Source organism: Gadus morhua, chromosome 22, assembly GCF_902167405.1.
Source record: "Gadus morhua chromosome 22, gadMor3.0, whole genome shotgun sequence".
NCBI lineage: Eukaryota > Metazoa > Chordata > Actinopteri > Gadiformes > Gadidae > Gadus > Gadus morhua.
This window is the reverse complement of record NC_044069.1, coordinates 12,439,533-12,459,502: the sequence shown is the minus strand read 5'-3', so window position 1 is coordinate 12,459,502 and position 19,970 is coordinate 12,439,533. Positions and strand designations below refer to the sequence as shown.

General features: G+C 50.0%; 1 protein-coding gene across 12 annotated transcripts in view; it reads right to left on the bottom strand.

Moving 5' to 3' along the window:
* The window catches only part of macf1a (microtubule actin crosslinking factor 1a), a 171,104-nt gene that overhangs the window by 94,139 nt on the left and 56,995 nt on the right, over positions 1 to 19,970 (bottom strand). For 3 of the 12 annotated variants that reach the window (XM_030346886.1, XM_030346889.1, XM_030346888.1), the window contains exons 1-18: positions 15,988 to 19,468; positions 12,520 to 12,686; positions 12,245 to 12,357; positions 11,792 to 11,898; positions 11,363 to 11,482; positions 10,516 to 10,611; positions 10,013 to 10,140; positions 9,430 to 9,523; positions 8,724 to 8,878; positions 8,086 to 8,380; positions 7,764 to 7,892; positions 7,497 to 7,574; positions 6,653 to 6,814; positions 5,419 to 5,523; positions 4,953 to 5,048; positions 3,919 to 4,044; positions 2,497 to 2,649; positions 1,354 to 1,365 (exon numbers count right to left, since the gene is read on the bottom strand). In XM_030346886.1, coding sequence (XP_030202746.1) covers positions 1,354 to 1,365; positions 2,497 to 2,649; positions 3,919 to 4,044; positions 4,953 to 5,048; positions 5,419 to 5,523; positions 6,653 to 6,814; positions 7,497 to 7,574; positions 7,764 to 7,892; positions 8,086 to 8,380; positions 8,724 to 8,878; positions 9,430 to 9,523; positions 10,013 to 10,140; positions 10,516 to 10,611; positions 11,363 to 11,482; positions 11,792 to 11,898; positions 12,245 to 12,357; positions 12,520 to 12,686; positions 15,988 to 17,280 — 3,429 coding nt within the window. In that variant the 5' untranslated portion in view covers positions 17,281 to 19,468. Of the gene's footprint in view, positions 1 to 1,353; positions 1,366 to 2,496; positions 2,650 to 3,918; positions 4,045 to 4,952; positions 5,049 to 5,418; positions 5,524 to 6,652; positions 6,815 to 7,496; positions 7,575 to 7,763; positions 7,893 to 8,085; positions 8,381 to 8,723; positions 8,879 to 9,429; positions 9,524 to 10,012; positions 10,141 to 10,515; positions 10,612 to 11,362; positions 11,483 to 11,791; positions 11,899 to 12,244; positions 12,358 to 12,519; positions 12,687 to 15,987; positions 19,470 to 19,970 lie in introns of those variants that run through there. The other 9 variants (XM_030346892.1, XM_030346891.1, XM_030346893.1 and 6 more) reach the window with 4 other exon arrangements.

Here is a 19,970-nt window from a genome sequence, read left to right as displayed (position 1 = left end):
AAGGGATAGAGAAATTAGAGAAGAAACGGGGGAGATCAGAGGAGATGGGGGAGAAAAGATGGGGGAGACAGGATGTTGATGGGTGGGCGGGACACATGGAGGAGGGTGGAGGAGAGGTGGAGGGACAGAAATGGGTTGTGGGAGGAGAGAAGAATAGACGGGAGCGAAAGAACAGAAGGAAAAATAACAAGTTGGTTTGAGGTGGAGAGATGTTTTCACAAGACAGCGACAACAGGAGCAACAGCAGAAGATGGTGAGATGCCGACGGGAAAGAGCAGAGGACACGACAGACGAGTTTGAAGGAGAGAAGAGAGTTGGAAAGTTGAGAAAAAAACGACAATGACAACAGAAACATGTAAAACAAAATCACAAAGCCACGATTAGATAATGGCACTTATTATTAACATCGCATTGGTTAATGATTTTAATTTGGTTAGCGGGAAAGCAATAGGTAGAAGAATGGTGCCACACAAAGACTATGGTTGCTCCAATAACAAGCAAGAACATATTTCAACAAAACACATTTTTGATTGAATGTGTTTCAGAAGCCCAGCTGTCAAATATAATCTTGACTCAATTAGAATTAGTAATTAGATTAGAAATCTAGCATACATAAGTGTAAATCTAGAAAAAATAAGAAAGAAGCATAAAGAAAAGCAGTAATAGCGGGGCAAGACTTTCAAGGTTGCGCGGAGATAAGATAGACAGGATCTCCGTTCCCCACCCACCCACTTCTTCTTCTCTCACCTCATCCCTCTGCACGCGAGCACACATGCACGCACACAGAAGCCCCTCACACATTTGAATAATGCAAAGAAGTGCACGTACAGCATATGAAATGGACATTAAAGCTTAAAGATGTCTTAAAGAAGGCTATTTGCCCGAAAGCCTCAGTCTGAATTCAGGTCGCTTCAGTTCTCTTAGCTCAGCTTAACTTAGGTTAACTATAAGCAGCCTGCCCCAACTGACAAATGGTCTTTACTAACAATGGGAAAGACCCCCAAAATGTCTGACAGCATTAAACATGTGAATAAGCATCTTTTTATTATTACATCAGTTAAAAATCCCCATTGTCCAACGGAAATGATCTTACATCGACAGATTTCTCCTAATGACCCCTGACCCCTGATTTTCTGTCCAGTTTTAAGCATCCACTCTCTATAGAACGCTAACGTATGTCTCTAAATGCCCCCTTAACCCCAACATCTGACCTTATGTCCCTCCCTACATACCTCTATATGTATCCTGAATGACACTTAGCCCTCGGTGCTATCTCATGCTAGCCCTGAGTGTGCGGAGTGTGCAGCGTGTGAGAGCGGGGTCTGAGGTGAGAGAGGGAGAAGACAGCTATACCTGAATGTCAGTCTTGCCAAACCCAGCCGACAGAGGAGAGGAAGAGGAGGACAGAGGAGGGAGGGGAAGAGAAGGGGGAGGGGGGGGGGGGGGGCGGGATAGTCCGAGGTAGCAGATGACCACGAGGACATGTAGAGAGAGAGAGAGAGGAGAGAAGGAACACAAAAAAAAGAGGAGGGGAGGAGAAAAGTATTTTTTTTATTATCTTTTCAGATAAAGATAGATGGACTATGCAGTTTGACTGCAGGAGGAACACCCAGCCATCACCCTGTTAGCATGCTTACAGCATCTCTACCTCCAACACAGCCCGGGTGTCTTCCTGCTTTTCCCATCATGCGTTAGATGGTTGAGAATACAAACACTGCCAAAGATGACCTGGCCAATAGTCCGCCACATACTGCAGCCCTTCCCATGCACAAACTGTCAGAGGGGACTGTGGGGGACTAAAATAGAAGCGCTGCGATGCGGTCAGGTGTCCGTGCCAACCAGGACCTCAAATAGAGAGCGCTCTAACAGACACACACCGATCTGCCACCAAAGAGCCACCAAGGTGGTGGCAACTACATTATTCAACGTTTTTTGGAAATCCCAGAGGATATCACAGCACACACACACACATAGAGGGAGAGAGATGTACAGAGAGAGAGACAGAGTGAGAGAGGAGGGATATAAAGTGTGTGTCTGGGCCGTTTCATGTGTGCTGTATGAGATTGGCATGAAAAAAAAAGAGCAATAACATTAGCAAATGGAATTCTGCTATTCTCATTAATCATGACTGAACCGCACCACGGTTCCTGCTATTCGTTTCAGTTTGTACAGCGAAACGACATGAGCACTGCTGTGGTCTGGGAAACGAATTCTCCAAGAACAAAAAGCATCAGTGTGTCCAATAGAACAGGGAACCGTCGTGACATCTTAACGCTGCAAGGCTGTTCATTGAGCTTTTGAAGTGAGCCTTTTATCTTGGTAGTGTGATGGTGACTGTGTGCGTGATGGTGTGTGTATGTGATGGTGTGTGTTGGTGTGTGTGTGTGTGTGTGTGTGTGTGTGTGAGATGGTGTCTGCGTGTGTGTTGGTGTGTGTGTGTTGTTGTGTGTGAGATGGTGTGAGTGATGGTGTGTGTGTGCGTGTGTGTGTCCTCACCTCTATCTGTCGGTAGTCACAGATGGCTCTGATGGGCGTGGCGGCCCCTAGGGGGGTGTCGGTGCTGCGTGGGCGGAGCTGGACCACCGCTTTGGCCCGCCCCACCAGGCTGGCCACAGACCTGCGGTACTCTATCAGCTGCTCTTTCTCCTCCTGTAGGGCACGTGTCATTGGTCAGCGGGACTGTCCATCACCCCGTTATGTTAACGTTATCACAGACAGATGAGGAAGTCAGGTAGTGAATACAGGGGTACTTTTATTTCAGAATATTATGAATGCTAATTTTATAACATATCCCACCATTTCATATTTAAAAAAATATATTTTTCAGGCCTGAGGCAAAACAAGCCATCACATCAGGAGATAGACGAAAAAGGAGATTTGATTTCGTAACACGGAAAGGAACGATAACTAGGAGAGGAAAGAGCAGTGACAGCCCAGCTTCAGCCCTGCTGAGCAGAGAGGAGATTGGTTCCCTTCCTGAACTTGATTTACCGAGCGGTACAGAGGTGAGAGGGGCGCCCCCCAGAGAGAGCTAGAACGCAACCGACTGGAAACGTCATTAACTGCAGCTGAAGGCCTCCCTATGTGTCTGCACACGTATGTTCACAAACACACCTCTGAGGGATGTGCTCGGGCTACTGGCCCGTATCTCTGCTCCTATTTGTTCCGGCAACCATCTGCTCTGAGCCACAATGTGAGTGTGCGTGCGTGCGTGTGTGTGTTTGTGTATGTTTGTATTTGTTCAGTGTGTATGTGTGTGCGTGTACATGTGTGCTTGTGCCCATGTGTGTGTGTGTGTGTATGTTTGTTTGTTTATGGAAAATGTGTGCGTGGGAGAAAGTGTTTGTGTTTGTGTGAGTGCAGGCATCCATGCATGTGTTTGTTTGTGCGATGCGATTAATTAAGACACCACAGGGGGCATGATTCAGCGAGAATCCTCCAGCACAAGAGATTACCACCCATCCTATTGCTATGGCTACCAGGGACAAACAGGCCTATCAGCCCATGTTCTTTATAACCCAACAGTAGGCTAATACTTTCTCAGGCAGAAGGACGATTCAGGAGCTGCAGTTACATCATGCTTTGCAGAGAGCAGCAATCAGTGCTGGTCTACAAAATAATCTTTAAAAACTTCAATATCATTTCAGATGAACCTCAACGCTCACTTTCAACCGGCTCGTCTTTAAAGGAGCTCTAGTAACGTCTGTGAAGGATTTATTGCTGTATTCTTATGTATTCATAAGAAGTTCAATGGAAACTCCAAAGGCTGGCTTTGCACAGCAGTGGATACCACAGATCTGAAGGCAGCGGGGTAAGGCGAGACGTGCACAGCATGAGAATAGTTTTTCCCCAGAAGTTCTCTGTTGATCCTTGAACAGCCCTTGAACGTAAGAGTAGGACAGAAACCGCAGGTCGTACCATAGAGTCTTGCAGCAGGTCCTCCAGTTTGCCGAGTCTGCTGTTGCGGTCACACGTGTACTGTCTCTTGATGGTGTCCTGCAGCTGACGCAGGTACGACTCACAGTCGCGCACCTCATTCATAAACTGAGGAAAGAATACACACACAAATAAGCGCACACAGTAAGAGAGACTCACAGAGAGCCAACATATGACAAAATCATATGCTGTATAGTATATTTTGTTTCTGGTATCAAGACACTATGGTCTTAAAGCCTCTTAGCACATAAGCAGTGGTAAGTGGCATAGAGCCTATGGCCCTGGGCTGGGGCCTAGTGCCCTGGGCTGGGGCCTATGTGTCCTGGGCTGGGGCCTAGTGCCCTGGGTCGGTGCCTAGTGACCTCGGTTGGTGCCTAGTGCCCTGGGCTGGGGCCTAGTGCCCTGGGCTGGAGCCTAGTGCCCTGGGCTGGAGCCTAGTGCCCTGGGCTGGGGCCTAGTGCCCTGGGCTGGAGCCTAATGCCCTTGGCTGGAGCCTAGTGCCCTGGGCTGGAGCCTAGTGCCCTGGGCTAGAGCCTAGTGCCCTGGGCTAGAGCCTAGTGCCCTGGGCTGGAGCCTAGTGCCCTGGGCTGGAGCCTAGTGCCCTGGGCTGGAGCCTAGTGCCCTGGGCTAGAGCCTAGTGCCCTGGGCTGGAGCCTAGTGCCCTGGGCGGGAGCCTAGTGCCCTGGGCTGGAGCCTAGTGCCCTGGGCTGGAGCCTAGTGCCCTGGGCTGGAGCCTAGTGCCCTGGGCTGGAGCCTAGTGCCCTGGGCTGGAGCCTAGTGCCCTGGGCTGGAGCCTAGTGCCCTGGGCTGGAGCCTAGTGCCCTGGGCTGGAGCCTAGTGCCCTGGGCTGGAGCCTAGTGCCCTGGGCTGGAGCCTAGTGCCCTGGGCTGGAGCCTAGTGCCCTGGGCTGGAGCCTAGTGCCCTGGGCTGGAGCCTAGTGCCCTGGGCTGGAGCCTAGTGCCCTGGGCTGGAGCCTAGTGCCCTGGGCTGGAGCCTAGTGCCCTGGGCTGTCCTACCTGGAAGTAGGCGGCGTTGTCTTTGAGATGCTGCTCGACGCACACACACAGCTGTCTCACCCACTGCCACTGGGTCTGCAGGGCCGCGCTGTACGCCTGGGGGACAGACAGACAGACAGACAGACAGACAGACAGACAGACAGACAGACAGATGAAGAATAGTCCAAGAGTCTCCAAATGTGCTTGCGGGATCACATGTGGTACCACAAAAGTGTGTGCACCCATATCAAAATAACAGGGAAAAAAAACAATGAATAATAGATGTTTCAATGCCAAGTGTCTCAATCCATTGCTACAAAAGCTTTTGGAGATTTCCATATGAAGGTTGTTAATTTCCACTTTAGGAATAAAGTAGGATTTATATTCACTCTGACTTATGCACACAATATTAGACCCGACCCTGTGCGTGAAGGTCACCATCTCGTGCCCCCAGCGGAGTGGGGTGGCTGTTGCTAGGCAACCTCACCTCTACAGTCTGTTTGGCGGGGTGGTTCTCCTGACAGAGGCGGTCGGCTGTTTCCTGGAGCACTTGCATCATGTCCTGTTTCTCGTCCAGCTCTGACCTCATTTCCTGCCGGAGGGTGATTTAAGAGAGGGTGACCCGAGGGTAGGATAATGTTTGTGTGCTGCTGTTAAAGAGGGACAGGAAGCTCGTTATCTCTGCAAACAACATGGTTTGCATTTCTTTTTTATTAATATTTAATTTTAATATAAAAAATGCATGAGTGAACTTTCCTTATCGTTAACTTTATTATTAGATATTTTCCTCTGATACATATATACTAGATACACACACACACACACACACACACACACACACACACACACACACACACACACACACACACACACACACACACACACACACACACACACACACACACACACACACACACACAGGTTTACTAAAGTAACAGTTTAAATTGATTTCCCTCATGATGAAGTAAAAATCCTTGTCAGTATAATAATTAGCATTTAATAGCAGATATAGTCAGTGCTCATACACACATAAACTCATTAGTCAAGCATGTAAGTGAAGGTAATTTCTTACCTTCACTTAAATGCTTGACTAATGAGTTTACCCCAGAAACAAGAACACTTAATATTTTATTTCATGGGAGAGTTCATTAATCGTAAAGACCATTCGAACACAGTCTAAGTGAGGATCATTACATTATAGTACACGTTACTACAATGCACTTAATCAGTCTAAAACTACTATCTTAGTTCTCTGCCTTTCCAAACCTCCTGTTCTCATCCTTTTACCGCCTTACACTATTTTCCAACCACAATACTTTAAACTACATTGACTGGGCATCACAATGAGCCAACATCTCTATTCCACAGTGACGACCACACTCAATCACGGGAACAGCTGACCTTGAATCATCGCTTACGTCCACCCTCCACCCTCCACGCCTCCAGCCCTACACTCCTCTGCTCCCTCTACCCCTCCACCCCTCCAGCCCTCCACCCCCTCCGCCCCCTCCAGCCCTCTGCCCCTCCACCCCTCTCCAGCCCTCTTCCCCCTCCACCCCTCCGCCCCCTCCAGCCCTCTTCCCTCTCCAGCCCTCCGCCCTCTCCACCCCTCCGCCCCCTCCAGCCCTCTTCCCTCTCCAGCCCTCCGCCCTCTCCAGCCCTCCGCCCCCTCCAGCCCTCTTCCCCCTCCAGCCCTCCAGCCCTCCGCCCCCTCCACTCACGGTGTAGAGCTCCTTCTTGGTGTCCAGGCTGGTGTTCCCGTGGCCCCAGTCGTAGGCCATCTCCTCCTCCTCCCGCTCGTTGAGCCAGATCAGCTCCTCCGTGCAGCGTGTCACGAACCCGTGCAGGCTCTCCAGGCTCCGCAGGCGCCATGATGATCGTTCCTACGGCAACGTACACACACACACAAATAAATAACATGTTTGCGGTGAGCAAACCAGTGTCGGGGCCAGGGTCGGTGGAGAACAACGGGTGAAAGGAACCTTCTGTCATTTTGTTTGATTTTTTGCAATGTGTCATGTTTGTGGTGTCATCAAGTCGTGGTGTTCCGGTGTGTTGCGTGATTGGTACTTATATAGCCCTTGCGGTAGAGTGTATTAAATACATTGTGTGTGTGTGTGTGTGTATGTGCAGCAAATAACAACAGTGTCAGTTTGTTTAACACCCGCATGTCACCCAATACTTAGTGGGACGAGATTCAATATCAAGAAGACAAACACACTGGCATATAACAGGCGTTAATTATACACAGAGAATCACAGTCATAAAAAAAGGTACAAAAACAGGATGTACAGAGAATTTGATTATGAGTCTTAAGAGATTAGAGCGGGTTCAAGAGAGGTGCAAACAAAGAGTTTGAGCGAGAGTGTAGGAGAGCCAGGGAAAGCGATAGAGAAACAAAGCAGGTGCATAATGCATGTATTTCATACATATATTTAAGGCCTTGTACTCAAATAGGAAAGACAGCCAAAAAGTAGTTTCTTCCATGATCCATCAATCAGACAAAGCAAAAGCACATGCCTTATATTTAAGGGAATATTTGGTGGGAGTTTGTGTGGGACTGACCAGTAGTTTGCAGTATTGGTGCTCCAGCTTGGCCATGGTTTCACAGTAGCTGTTCTTGAAGTTCGGAGAGACTTTACCCTGGAGGACAAGAGTAGAAGAAGAAGAAGAGCTCATTAAAGAGTGTGCCTGCGGAACACATGACATGGTGTGTGTGTGTGTGTGTGTGTGTATGTGTGTGTGTGTGTGTGGGTGTGTGAGTGTGTGTATACGTGCGTGTGTGTGTGTAGGTACGTGTGTACGTGTGTGTGTGTGTGTGTGGATGTGTACCTGGTAGTTGCGCGCCTCCTGTATGCTGCTCAGCAGCTCCTGCACAGCGGTGTGTATCTCGTTATGTTCCTGGAGGTTGTTTTCCACCGAGGGGAGGTCTGCCCCCCACTCAGCCCCCTCAAGCAGATCCTGAAGAGAGAAAGAGACACACACACACAATTCACAGAAATCCTTGTGGTAGATGGTGATAATTCAAAGAGAAAAAAGGTGCCAGTGGTCCTGAAATGGTCGCATCTTTAGTTCAGTGCAGCTTTAATTTAGTTGGCGCAGCATTCCTTGAGCAAGTGCAGCTTTAATTTATCGGCTGCAGCTTGGGCCTCACCTGGGTCTCCTCCACCCATCCCAGCAGCTCGTAGATGAACCTCAGGCTGCCCTCGTCCTCAGACGACGACATGGCCACCAGCTGGGAGCGGGCCATGGGTCTGCGGAGCAAGGCGGCCCCCACCGCCCCCACCGCGCCCACCGCGCCCAGCAGGGTCTGCCCCAGCGAGAGGCCCCGGTCGGCTGGCCTGGGGGCCGTCTGCTCCAGCAGGGACTGGGAGGAGAAGTGGCCCTTCCTGTAGACGCTGGAGCACTGCAGCCGGAGGGAGACCAGCTCCTCTTGTAGACCCGACACCCTGGGCATGGAGAGGCAGGGGCGGGTTAATGCTTGAAGTCAATGGAATGGATGGAAGCTGGCTATCAGGAGGTGTTTGTCGATTAGTATTGCGTTCGCAGCACGATGAAGATCAATAGATAGAGCTCGCAGTAAACGCGATGCAGGTAGTTCCCAAGGCTTTAGGAAATACCTTTCACAACCATGAATCGATTTTCTTTTCTTTCACAACAAAAAGAGTCAAATCCCCATCATCTTTTTTTTCAACCAAGACACAAAAGACATCCATGCCTACAAGATGTTGACTTGTGCCGCCCCAACGCCTCAGCCACCCCAGCCTCGGCCCTCCCTCCCTGAGCGCTCACCTGGAGGCCAGCTGGTCCACCTGGTAGTAGCGCTCCTCTCGCAGCCCCCTGACGTCCTGGTTCAGCTGTCTGATGAGACCCTCACAGTCCTGCAGGTAGCAGGCCAGCTCGCCCTCACACTGGACCCCCTCCCCGCTCTCCATGCGGGACATGTCCTGCACACAGCAGGAGGGAGCAGGAGATTGCAACATTTTCCACTAATGGTCGCATTATGCTAAAAAATGGCTGCTTTATATCAGCATCGGGAGACCATCTTGAGCTTTATGTTCTGTTACTCTCTGCAGAACCATCTTCAAATTCATGACCAAGAAGGAGCAGCAGTCTGACCAATATGACAAATACAGGCAAGTACGGAAAATGTTGCATCTTTCGCGCAATCAAAACAGTTTTTCTCAAAAATAGAAGAGTTGTTTAAAGATAGACAGAAGCCTACACTGAAGGCTATTTTTCAGGCAAAAATAAGTTTTTGCTTTACCTCAAAAGGATTGGGCAAGTGCAAAGTGTTTCGAACAATGTAAGGCTGCGCCCATATTTGGAAATCAATTCCAGACCAGCCAACTGATATTCATTGCGAAAAGTGATGGGGATATTAAGATGGTCTTATTAGGCTAGCTTTAACAGTGTAGAGTAAAATCTGGGCGTTGTGATGGGACGTCCGTTATGTTGAGTACTATTTATATATTGGTGTTTGTGCGTGTTGACTCACAGCTTGGAGAGTGTTTTTGGCCAGAGTGAGTTTCTCCTCACAGTCCAGAGCCGTGTTCTGGATCTTATTGGCCATCTGAAGCAGTAACTCCACCCTGTTTGACAGAACAGAAAGCAAACAGACATACAGCAGTTAACGGATTCATCTAATTCAATTCATGCATGACTAGCTTTTGGCAGGCTTACAAAGCATTGTTCAGTAATTGTGTCTCGCACACACATTTGTAATCAATGTTAATATCTACATAAAAGATGCAGGATGTATGTGTGTGAAACGTTCAAATATGCATGTGAGTGTTCCATTTCTTATTGAGTGTGTGTTTGTGATGATTTCATTTGTGTGGTTCTTAAGGGTGTGTGTGTGTATGTTTGTGATGCTTTAGTATGATGCTTTAGTGCGTGCGGGTGTGTGTAATGCCTTAGTGTGCGCATGTGTGTGTGATGCTTAAGTATGTGTGTGTCTGCATGTGTGTGATGCATGTGTGTCTCTCTGTGTTTACCTGTGTCCCAATGTCTTACCGTGAGCATGTTAGAACTATTCAATTCTGTGTGCTAATCTGGGGGCCGTGTGCCTCTGTGTGTACCTGTCCACTGCAGGCCGCAGAGCCTTCTCCCTGTCCAGCATCTCCAGGATGAGTTTCCCCCACTCCACCTCCAACTCGTTGGGATGGATGCCCTGAGGGAGCTTGATGCGACCAAACTCTATCCACACCTGGACACGCACGCGCACGCACAAACACACGACCCCAACAATGATTAGGTTAACCAGGGACCTCGCTGCCGTGTAGCCGTCGTCTTACACAAACAAACAGCTGATTAGTGCCGTCGTCAACCATCATGTGTTTTGCCCTTTCCCATGACACAATGTTTCCTGGGTTTTTCTGCAGCTGGGAGGTGGGAGCGCTCGGGGATCAATGACCTCACACACCATAAAAGACAACTTATTGTCTCACACACACACGCACACCTCTCGGCTCTGCCACATGATCCACTGAAAGCCTAGCGCGTGGTGTGCACCAGATCCATTTCTCTAAACCCTTCTCAGCGCTCCCTCCCTATGTCATTCCCTCCATTCCGGCTCTTTTACCTCGAGCAGTTTGTAGAGGTGCTCCACACGGCTCTTCTCCATCTCCTTGATGGGGATCTCTGTCTCTTTGAAGTGGATGTACTGGTTATAAAGTGCCTGGAGGAACAGACGGAGCGGAGGACACGAAGAAGAAGGAGGGAGAGATGGGAAGAGAGTGGGGGGGTGGGGATGGGGTTGAAGAGTGGGAAGTATGGAGAGAGAGAAGGAGAGAGAGATGGAGGAGACGTTGAAGGGGGGTTATTGATGTTTTACCGGGGGTCAATATTAGAACGGACAGTCACACAGGAAATCATTAGCGTCGTTAACCCCTCTCTGACGAGATGCAAAAGCGGTGCTAGTAAACCTCCCGTCTGTCCCCTGGGACGGATTAAACCTGCCTTTTCCTTGAATGTGTTTTTTTTACGTGAACGAAAAAAGGGAAGTGAAGGGAAGTGGGAAGCCGCAGCTGAAAACCGTAGCTTGTTTTGAGTGGTTGTTTTGAGTGGTTGATCGGTAAAGTAACGTGTAAGATAATGTGCAAGGTTTGCTATTTTCCTTTTGAATTATTTATTAAGGCACTTTTACAGCGGCCCTTAAATTGGTGCCTTGTATTGAATACAGATAGGGGTGATAAAGGAGCTGATGGGGTTAGATGGTGATTACAGATACTGATCATTAACAAACAGATTGGGGTGAGGTGTATAGGTCAGTAATGCTGACAGGCGGGCTGATGACAATAGGCATCGAACCCAAAAACAAACCCGCGGGGAGTCAAACAACTCAGCACCCCTCATTTGTGCAAATTGGGACTCCCCAAATCTCAATAATATATTCAGAAGGCACCAGTGGGGGGAGTAGACGGGCTCACCTTGAGTTCCACAGGGTTCTGGGGGAAGTTCTTGTCAGCCATGAGGGCCGTGTGCTTGCGGCTCCACTGCATCAGAGAGGAGAACCGGGTCTGGTACTCAGACCACCGCTGGTCCACCTCCTGATGGGACGGGGAACATTGTTACTTTATTATTATTATTATTATTATTATTATTATTATTATTATTATTATTATTATACACACAAAAGCAACTGCACAAGGACAACAGCCAAATAGTTGCTATCTCAATGAGAGTAATTCCAAAAATATATAAAATATTTAATACAAATATATTTCCATTTTTAATTAAAAAGAAAGCAAACATAAAAAGTGAGTTGATCATAAAATATGATATGATGAAGTAAACAATGTAGACAAATGAAAGAGAGTCTGTATAAAGTACAGAGGGCGGGGGGCAGCGTGACGTACGTGGGCTGGGATGCCCTCCCCTCCCTCTGGGATCTTGGGGAAGGCGTCGTAGATGGAGGCCACGTAGGTGATGACTGACTTCTCGTCCGGAGAGGGAACGTCCACGTCTGGAGGGGCGGAAGCAGCCAGGGTTAACAGCAGAAAAGACAGGGGAACACCTTAACGTGATCGTTACTGTCACTATAAAGACTATCACTAATAGCAGTAGTAGTGTAGAGGAATCTAAATGCAATCATCCAAAGCGTCTCACAAGTGGTGCTGACAACAATTAAAAATTGGAATTATTTGATTACATTTATGCAAGGATTATTATATAATTAGGATGTGCTTATTACTATGCGAAAAGGAGTACCAACTAGTTAGGCTACAACTGAACCAATCCTTGGCCAGTACATCAGTAAATCAGCCCCCCAGCCATGCAGTGAGCCGGACGAGCCAGGAACACAGCCTCACCCTCAGCGTCCAGCAGTCTGGTTACCCCTAGCGACTCTGCAATCTCAAACGCCTGCTCCAGGTTGTCACGGTTACTTTGGTGTGTCACCACCTCCATATCAATCAGGTCTGGCCTGGAGGGAGAAATATATAAACCAGTTATCAGTGGGTGTCATATAAATGTGTGTGTCTGTGTGTGTGTGTGTGTGTGTGTGTGTGTGTGTGTGTGTCTGTGTGTGTCTGTGTGTGGGTGTTTGTGTGTGTCAGTCATACATGTTTGTGTGTGCGTCCCTCACCTGTATCGGTGCAGCAGGGCGTTGAAGAGGCGCCCGTTGCTCCAGGAGGAGGTGAAGTTGGAGCAGCGCAGGCCTGGGTAGCCCTCTGTGGCCTGCTGTGTCCATAGCAACAGCTTCTCCTTGGCCGTGAGGTCACCTGACTCCCCGCTCACATAGATCTCTGAGATCTGGAGACCAGACAGACAGACAGACAGAGAGACAGAGAGAGAAAAAGAAAGAGACAGAGACCATTTGTTAATATCCAGGTTAAATTCTTCATTCTCAAAAAAGGACCTTGCAAAGAAAATCTGGCAACAACAACAAAAGCAATCTTCATGAAATAAATAGTTTCGGGGGATAGTTCTTTACAAAAATCCATTTCTACCCACACACACACACACACACACACACACACACACACACACACACACACACACACACACACACACACACACACACACACACACACACACACACACACACACACACACACACACACACACGTTGGTGATTCGTCTCTGTGGCACGAACTCTTAAAGGTCTTCAGTCATTTTAATTCAACCTGTCGTCTCCGTTCATATACCTCATCCGTCTTCCTCGTCATCACCACAGTATGTGCGCCACCCCCCCCCCCCCCCCCCTACAGTTTCTTCAGGACAACTATGTTATTAAGCACTCTGTACTCTCCAGCTCATATTTCACTCCATTCATGTTTGCTCATTGAAGCAGAAGTATTAAAAAGCATAAAACAGACTGCTCTAGGTCCCTGTGCATGAACAGAATAGTTATCTTGACATTGGTGTGTACTAGTAGAAGGAGCATGTAGCATTGTGTTTTAGCCAACGCTGCTTAGCAATAAAACACTCAATCGGGCTAAGGCTACGCCTAAGCTATTGACGGAGGCAAGGCCTACATGCATGGCATAAATAACATCATGCTCACGAGGATGATCCAATTATCCCTCCACACCGGTTAACCTCCAGGGACAGGGACCTGAATATGCTACGGCGACGGCTTCATTGGTGAAGAGAAAGGGGTTGACATCTAGAGCCTGAAGAATGTGTAGCATGGAGAGCATATCTTCAGTTATAATAATCTATAGGATAACAATTAAGCGTCTTAAAAGCCAACTAGAATGATCGGATGTGTGTGCATCCCCCTCACACACACACACACACACACAACATGCTTGAAGTAAGCCTTAATACAAAGCCAAACATCTAAGACCCCCAGCAGTCCCACCCCCCCCAGGCAGACCCCACTAGCCCCCCCACGTGGGCTCTTTGAAGTACAGATCGTTGGGGGTTAATATGAAGACATGCATTGGGGCGGGGGGATAGACATGGGGAACCACAGCAAAGATGCAGAGGGGGGGTGGAGAGAATGGGGGTTTAATAGGAACAGACAGAGCAACATAATAATGCAGTCACGGTTGATTGTATTGTCCTGAACTGCATGTTTTCTTGAGTAATATGAATTGATGAATTGAATTAGTGAATGAACGAGTGATGGACGGCTATATAGATTCAGATACACAGGGAGGAGTGGGTGGGTGCCTGGCCCGGATGGATGGATTAGTAGAGACAAATAGGGATGGGCTTGGGTGATGAATTGACAGCTGATGGATGAAAGGAGGGATACTAGATGGATGCGTGGATGGATGAACGGAAAGGCGGTAGAAAGGCTGGACAGGGAGATTTGAATGCCATGTTTGGTGTGAGATAGACGTTCCCTGGGGGGAAAGTCACAGTAGCTAACCCGTTGATGTATGCGCATTTCAAATCGCTATTTATTCAGATGAGGAGATGCAACACACACACATTCCAAACAAGAGTGTGAACATGTGCTATATCAGGCCAAATCTCAATTCATCTATTTCCCGGCCGGCGTCAGAACTTTGCTAATGGGGCTCTGGTCCAAATTAAATCACTTTCACCACCTGGAAGGTTTATTTACGGATTTCTATGAAAAATAACGTGCAGGTCCTCTATCCCTGCAACGTGATCGAATTGGTCTAGCACCAATCCCATTTGTTTTCTCTAGAGTGTGTGAAACCAATAGTTTGTGCACGCGCACTTGTGTGTGTACGAACATGGCTGGCTGCCTCCTTTTTCCATTACTCAGCAGCTGCTCGCCTGGCAGAGGGCTAAACAGCCTGTCTCATCGTCCTTAGCTGCACGCGTGACACAGCGTTTCTCTCTACACACACACACACACACAGTAATGCACAACGCCTCTACTTGCTGTACAACGTAAGAGGAGATGATACACACAGTAACACACAAAACGCTTCTCTACTTCCTGTACAACTTAAAGGGAGAGGCTACACACAGTAACACACAACACTTCTCTCCTGCTAAGCCCCGGTCCACCTCCATTATATCCTGGTATTCTCCCACTGTACTGCAGTAGCTATCGCAGCTCACTCATCTTCAAGGTGAGCGTAGCATAAGAGCTGCACTATGTTCACTAGTTCAAAGAGAAACACTAATCCCTGGGCTTGTTGAGCCATGGGGGTAAGGGTTTTTCATAAAAGTGATGGAAGCGAGGGTAATGTTTTGCAGTGCAGGTTTAAACCAAGCACACCGTTTTTGTAATCCCTGGCACCAACAGAGTATACACACCAACTTCACTCGTCACTCACTAATGCACACTGTCAGCCACGGCTGAGGGAGAGATGAAGGGACGGAGGTACAAGGGCATCAGAAATAGAGGAGAGAGAGACAGAGAGAGAGAGAGAGAGAGACAGAGACAGAGACAGAGACAGAGACAGAGAGAGAGAGAGAGAGAGAGAGAGAGAGAGACAGAGAGACAGAGAGACAGACAGACAGAGAGACAGACAGACAGACAGACAGACAGACAGACAGACAGACAGACAGACAGACAGACAGACAGACAGACAGACAGAGGGCAAGACAGATTAGGAGAGAGACAGAGAGACATAGAGAGAAGGAGAGAGAAAAAGAGAGACAGAGAGGAGGAGAGGAACAGAGTGAGAGACAGAGAGAGGCGGAGAGAGAAAGTGAGAGGAGGAGAGAGACAGAGTGAGAGACCGATAGGATGAGAGAGAGAGAGACTGAGAAAGCAGAGAGAATGACAGATGAGAGGGAATGGGGTGACAGTCTGTGTTGGGTTGATTAGCCGCTGGGGAGAGGGACAGGAAGGGGAGGGGGGTAGAACCGTCTGCATTGATGATAAGGGACTAAGCACACGCGTTGAACAAAGACAGCATGACAACCACACGCTCTTGGGGTTTTATCACAGGCTGAAATGGAGGAAACCCAAAAATATCTTGGAGGAAAGAAAGAAAGAAAGAAAGAAAGAAAGAAAGAAAGAAAGAAAGAAAGAAAGAAAGAAAGAAAGAAAGAAAGAGAGAGAGAGAGAGAAAGAGAGAAAGAGAGAAAAAGAGAGCGAGAAATCATATTATCAGTAAAAAACTATTATGAGAAAGAAAGAGAGAGAGAGCGAGGTTGGTAGCTGTTTCCAGACCTGTGGCAGGTGTTTAACAGGTGCCTGCTGTATTGGAGACAGAGGACTCTCCACCGTGGAGTCCACTCTCTCCGAGGAGCTGCTGGTGTTGAGGCCGCCCCAGTCCGTCTGACTGGGCGTGGTGCCCCCCCAGTCCGTCTGACTGGGTGTGGTGCCCCCAGTGCCCGGGGAGGTCAACGGCAGGTCGCTGGCGTAGCCCGACTCCAGCAACGAAGTGCCCCCTAGCCTGCCTAGCGGAGTGTCCAGGTCAAACTGCCGAGCAGCAGTCGTAGTTTCCCGATACCCTGTTTGATGAGCAGAAACTGCCTGACCGGGGTCGGCCATTTTGGCCCTGCCGTCATCGTCCTCGGAGAGCTGCACCGTGAGGACGTTCCCCGTGACGGGGGACGGGGCGGGGGGCTCGGCCCGGACCTCCACCCCGTCGACGTCTCCCCTCCACACGGGGGATCCGTAGTCGCTGGGGTAGACGGTCCGCACCACACACAGCTTCCCATCGGCCTCCCGGATGTGGATGACCCCCTTACGCTCCCTCTCCATGGCCGTCTGGGCCCCGCTGAGACCCGCGGTGCCCCCGGTCCGGCCCCCGCCCGTCCCTCCAGCCTCCTTCATCTCCTGCTGCTGCTGCTGCTGCTGCTGTCTCGCTCTCCCCTTTTCCTTCTTCTCCTTCTTGGGTCGGAGGATCCAAGGTTTCTCCAGGACCCCCTGGACCTTCTCCTTGACTCGGCACACCCTGCCGCCCCCCGGGGTGGTGCTCCCCAGGGGGGTCTTGCTGGTGGTGTTGGCGATGCCCAGGGCCAGGCTGGCAGGAGGGGCCCTGGCGGTGGGGGTCTGGCCTGGGAGGCTGGAGAGCTCCACGATGGCGCTGACGGTGTCCTCCTGGCCCGGGAGGCAGAACACCCCCCTCCACGCCGGGCTTGGTTTGGGGGTCACCTCCAGCAGACTGCTGCCCCCCATGGAGACGCTGTGACACCCAGGGGCGAGGGTGTTGCTGGACGACATGAAGTGGCCCAACCGGGGGTCCGGTACCCCCCTGAAGCAGAGCCTGGTGTTTTTGGAATCGGCCGTTTCTAATAGGGACGCCTTCTCCCCTTCGCCCTCCTCCTCCTCCTCTTCGTCCCGGGGGTCCGGGTCGCGACTCCCCCGCCGCCCCGACTCCTCCGGGGCCGCCTCGCCCTTCCTCCCCTTCCTCCCCTTGCGCTTCCTCTTGAAACGCAGGCGCTTCTTTGGCGAAAGGGGCGGGGCCCCACTTAGATCCTCCCGTTGGGGGCGAACACAACCCATGGAGCTCCCCATGTCGGCCCTGTCCGCCCAAACACTCTCCGGTAGAAAAAGTAGAAAACAAGTGCTTTACAAAACTAGGAAATATGGGAAATGGATAAACCGTTTCCAAGTCGCCATTTAAAAGACTGCTTCTGGCCGTTTGAGCCGAGTAAGGGGTCAACACAGGGGGCGGATCAGAGCGGCTACGCGTTACGAATGACAGTTGCCCGCGTCAACCCAGACACCTGTAAGAACAGCGACATCAGCAGGGGACGCTTCAGCTTCTGCCTTGTCGACATGGGACACTGAATATTTAAGAAGACAGAGGGCGTAGGGTGCAGTCACACGGAGCTGGAGAGGCAGTCAGGCTCCCTCTGCCCGGGGTGCTCATTGGTTCAGCGAGAGGCCGACCCTGCTGCAGGGCTGCGTGTCAAAACTCTCTCCTGTTCGGTCCGCTCTCTCTCTCTCTCTTCCTCGTCTTCCTCTAGTCCTCTCTTCCACCACACTGTGGGCAGCTAGCCCCTATTGCCAGTATCTCTGCTGGGTGCGCGTGTGTGTGTGTTTTTGTGCTGGCCTCCTTTACTCTGTATTCCGCTAGTCACCGGGGACATACGCTAGTCGTCAAGGACACCAAGACATCGTCAAGTCAGGAGGGGGGTGTTATAAATATGGGCTGTAGGGATTGAGCTTCCTGGTCCTGGGTTCTAGGTCCTAGTCCTGGTCTTGGTCCTCGTTGTGGTTCTGCCCTGGTAGTAAAGGCAATGCAACCAGTTGAGGTCATGGGCGCCAGTGGTGTTTTTCAAAGTACAGAGAGATAGAGAGAAAGAGAGAGAGGGATGGGGAGAAAACCCATGCACTGCAGAGTCACTCTCTCGTACTCCTCATTAAGGCTTGGACTATTTCCACGGCACAGCTTGTGTGCTCGTCTTCACTGGTGTGCGTTCATGTGTGTGGTGTGTGTGTGTGTGTGTGCAAGACTGGATGCGTGAAAGGTTGTGTGTGTTCTAAAGAGTCATTGTGTGTGTGTATGCAGAAAGCAAGCTGGCAAGACGAGTTAGAATCAATAGAAGTCTCATCTCACTGGCCCGACGCCGCGATATTCCGAGGTGCACGGCATCAAACGTGCACGTGATATCACACGGAGGGAGTGTTGGCGGGGCTGTTTAAAAATCAACAATCCACACTGCTACACTGGCAGAGACGCGGCTCTTCTTTGATTTTGATGCAAATCTCTTTGTGGTGATGTAAGCACATTAAATATTGATGCGTCGTAGCAACTGTAGCCGTGTTTCTTCACCGTCGGCCAAGTCAGATGAGTAACAGAAGATACTGAATATTATGCAGCAGTCATAACAAGCATACTACTCGTAGTAGCGGTAGACGTAGCCCTAGCAGTCTTATGGATAGCGTTGTCGATAAACTCTGATGCTAACGCTAAAGATAGTCTCTGCTTTTGCCAGCATAGGAGGCTAGATGAAGGAGAGTGTGCACTCAGCCTATGATGCGGCAGCTTGTTGGGAAAGCCAGCCAATGGAGTGACATCTTGTTAATAACTCAATCAGAGTGCCGGCTCCAGTCTCCCACACTCCTCCCACAACTCTCCTCCCTGCTCATCCAACTGCACCGCTGCTGACATGCTAGATCCTCTGTGTGTGTGCGTTAGTGCCTCTTTAATTCAAGCATGTGCTCGATCAACAACTCGTAGATAAAAAACGAATACTTCTCCAAAAGAAGTCACGCGTGAAAAACCGAGGCAAGCCTAAACTCTTACTACCTGTGGAGCCTTGATTTCTGAACTCGCCCATGTGTGTGCATATCCGTTATGCAGCTCGAGCAGTCTCGCTGGTAGCGTTACATCAGAATATCTCCAGAGGATTAGGCAGACCAGACATGCCTGTGTATGCACGCCTCCCAGCTAGACCCAGGATCTCAGATTCTCCTCCACCAAGTCGGTCAGGACAATACCCACGGGGGTTGGAGTGCAACACAAAAACAAATGGCCTCTGCCTCTGTCCCCTCCTCTGGGTCAAGCCAAGGTGCTCCTCATCAGGTGGTGCAGTGCGTCGATGCAATAGTCCCAAAGAAATACATACAGTCTCGCAGGGGTTGGGGGAGATATCGGGCAGATCACTTCGTAACAAAGAGGGGGTCGGGAAGAAAGATGAAGCAACACTCTTGCACCCCCACTCTGTCTCTCTCTCTCTCTCTCTCTCTCTCTCTCTCTCTCTCTCTCTCTCTCTCTCTCTCTCTCTCTCTCTCTCTCTCTCTCTCTCTCTCTCTCTCTCTCTCTCTCTCTCTCTCTCTCCCTCTCTCTCCCTCCCTCTCTCTCTCTCTTTCTCTCCACTTCCTCGGGTGTCTCGTTATAGCCTCCCAACTCCAGCTCCACGTCTAATTAGGAGAGAGGCATCTGGGCCAGGAGCAGTGGCTGGTTCCGGACCGTGTCTGTCTCCAGGCGGAGGTAGAGGAGGAGGGATGGGTTGAAGAAGCTTTAAAGGGTCAGAAGACTAGTATGCAGCGAGGAGATCCACTGGCCTTGACGGGTCTGCTACAGCGGACTGGAGAGAACGTGTCCAAGGCCCTGTCCGGGTCGAGAGCGATGGCACCCTCCCCCTCGGTTTGGTTTCAGAATCCAGCCGGAATCCGAACAACCTGCACAATACGTACGACGAAGCAGCAGCGCGACAGCCACAGTGCCACAGCTTAACACTGCTTCATCCTGCTAG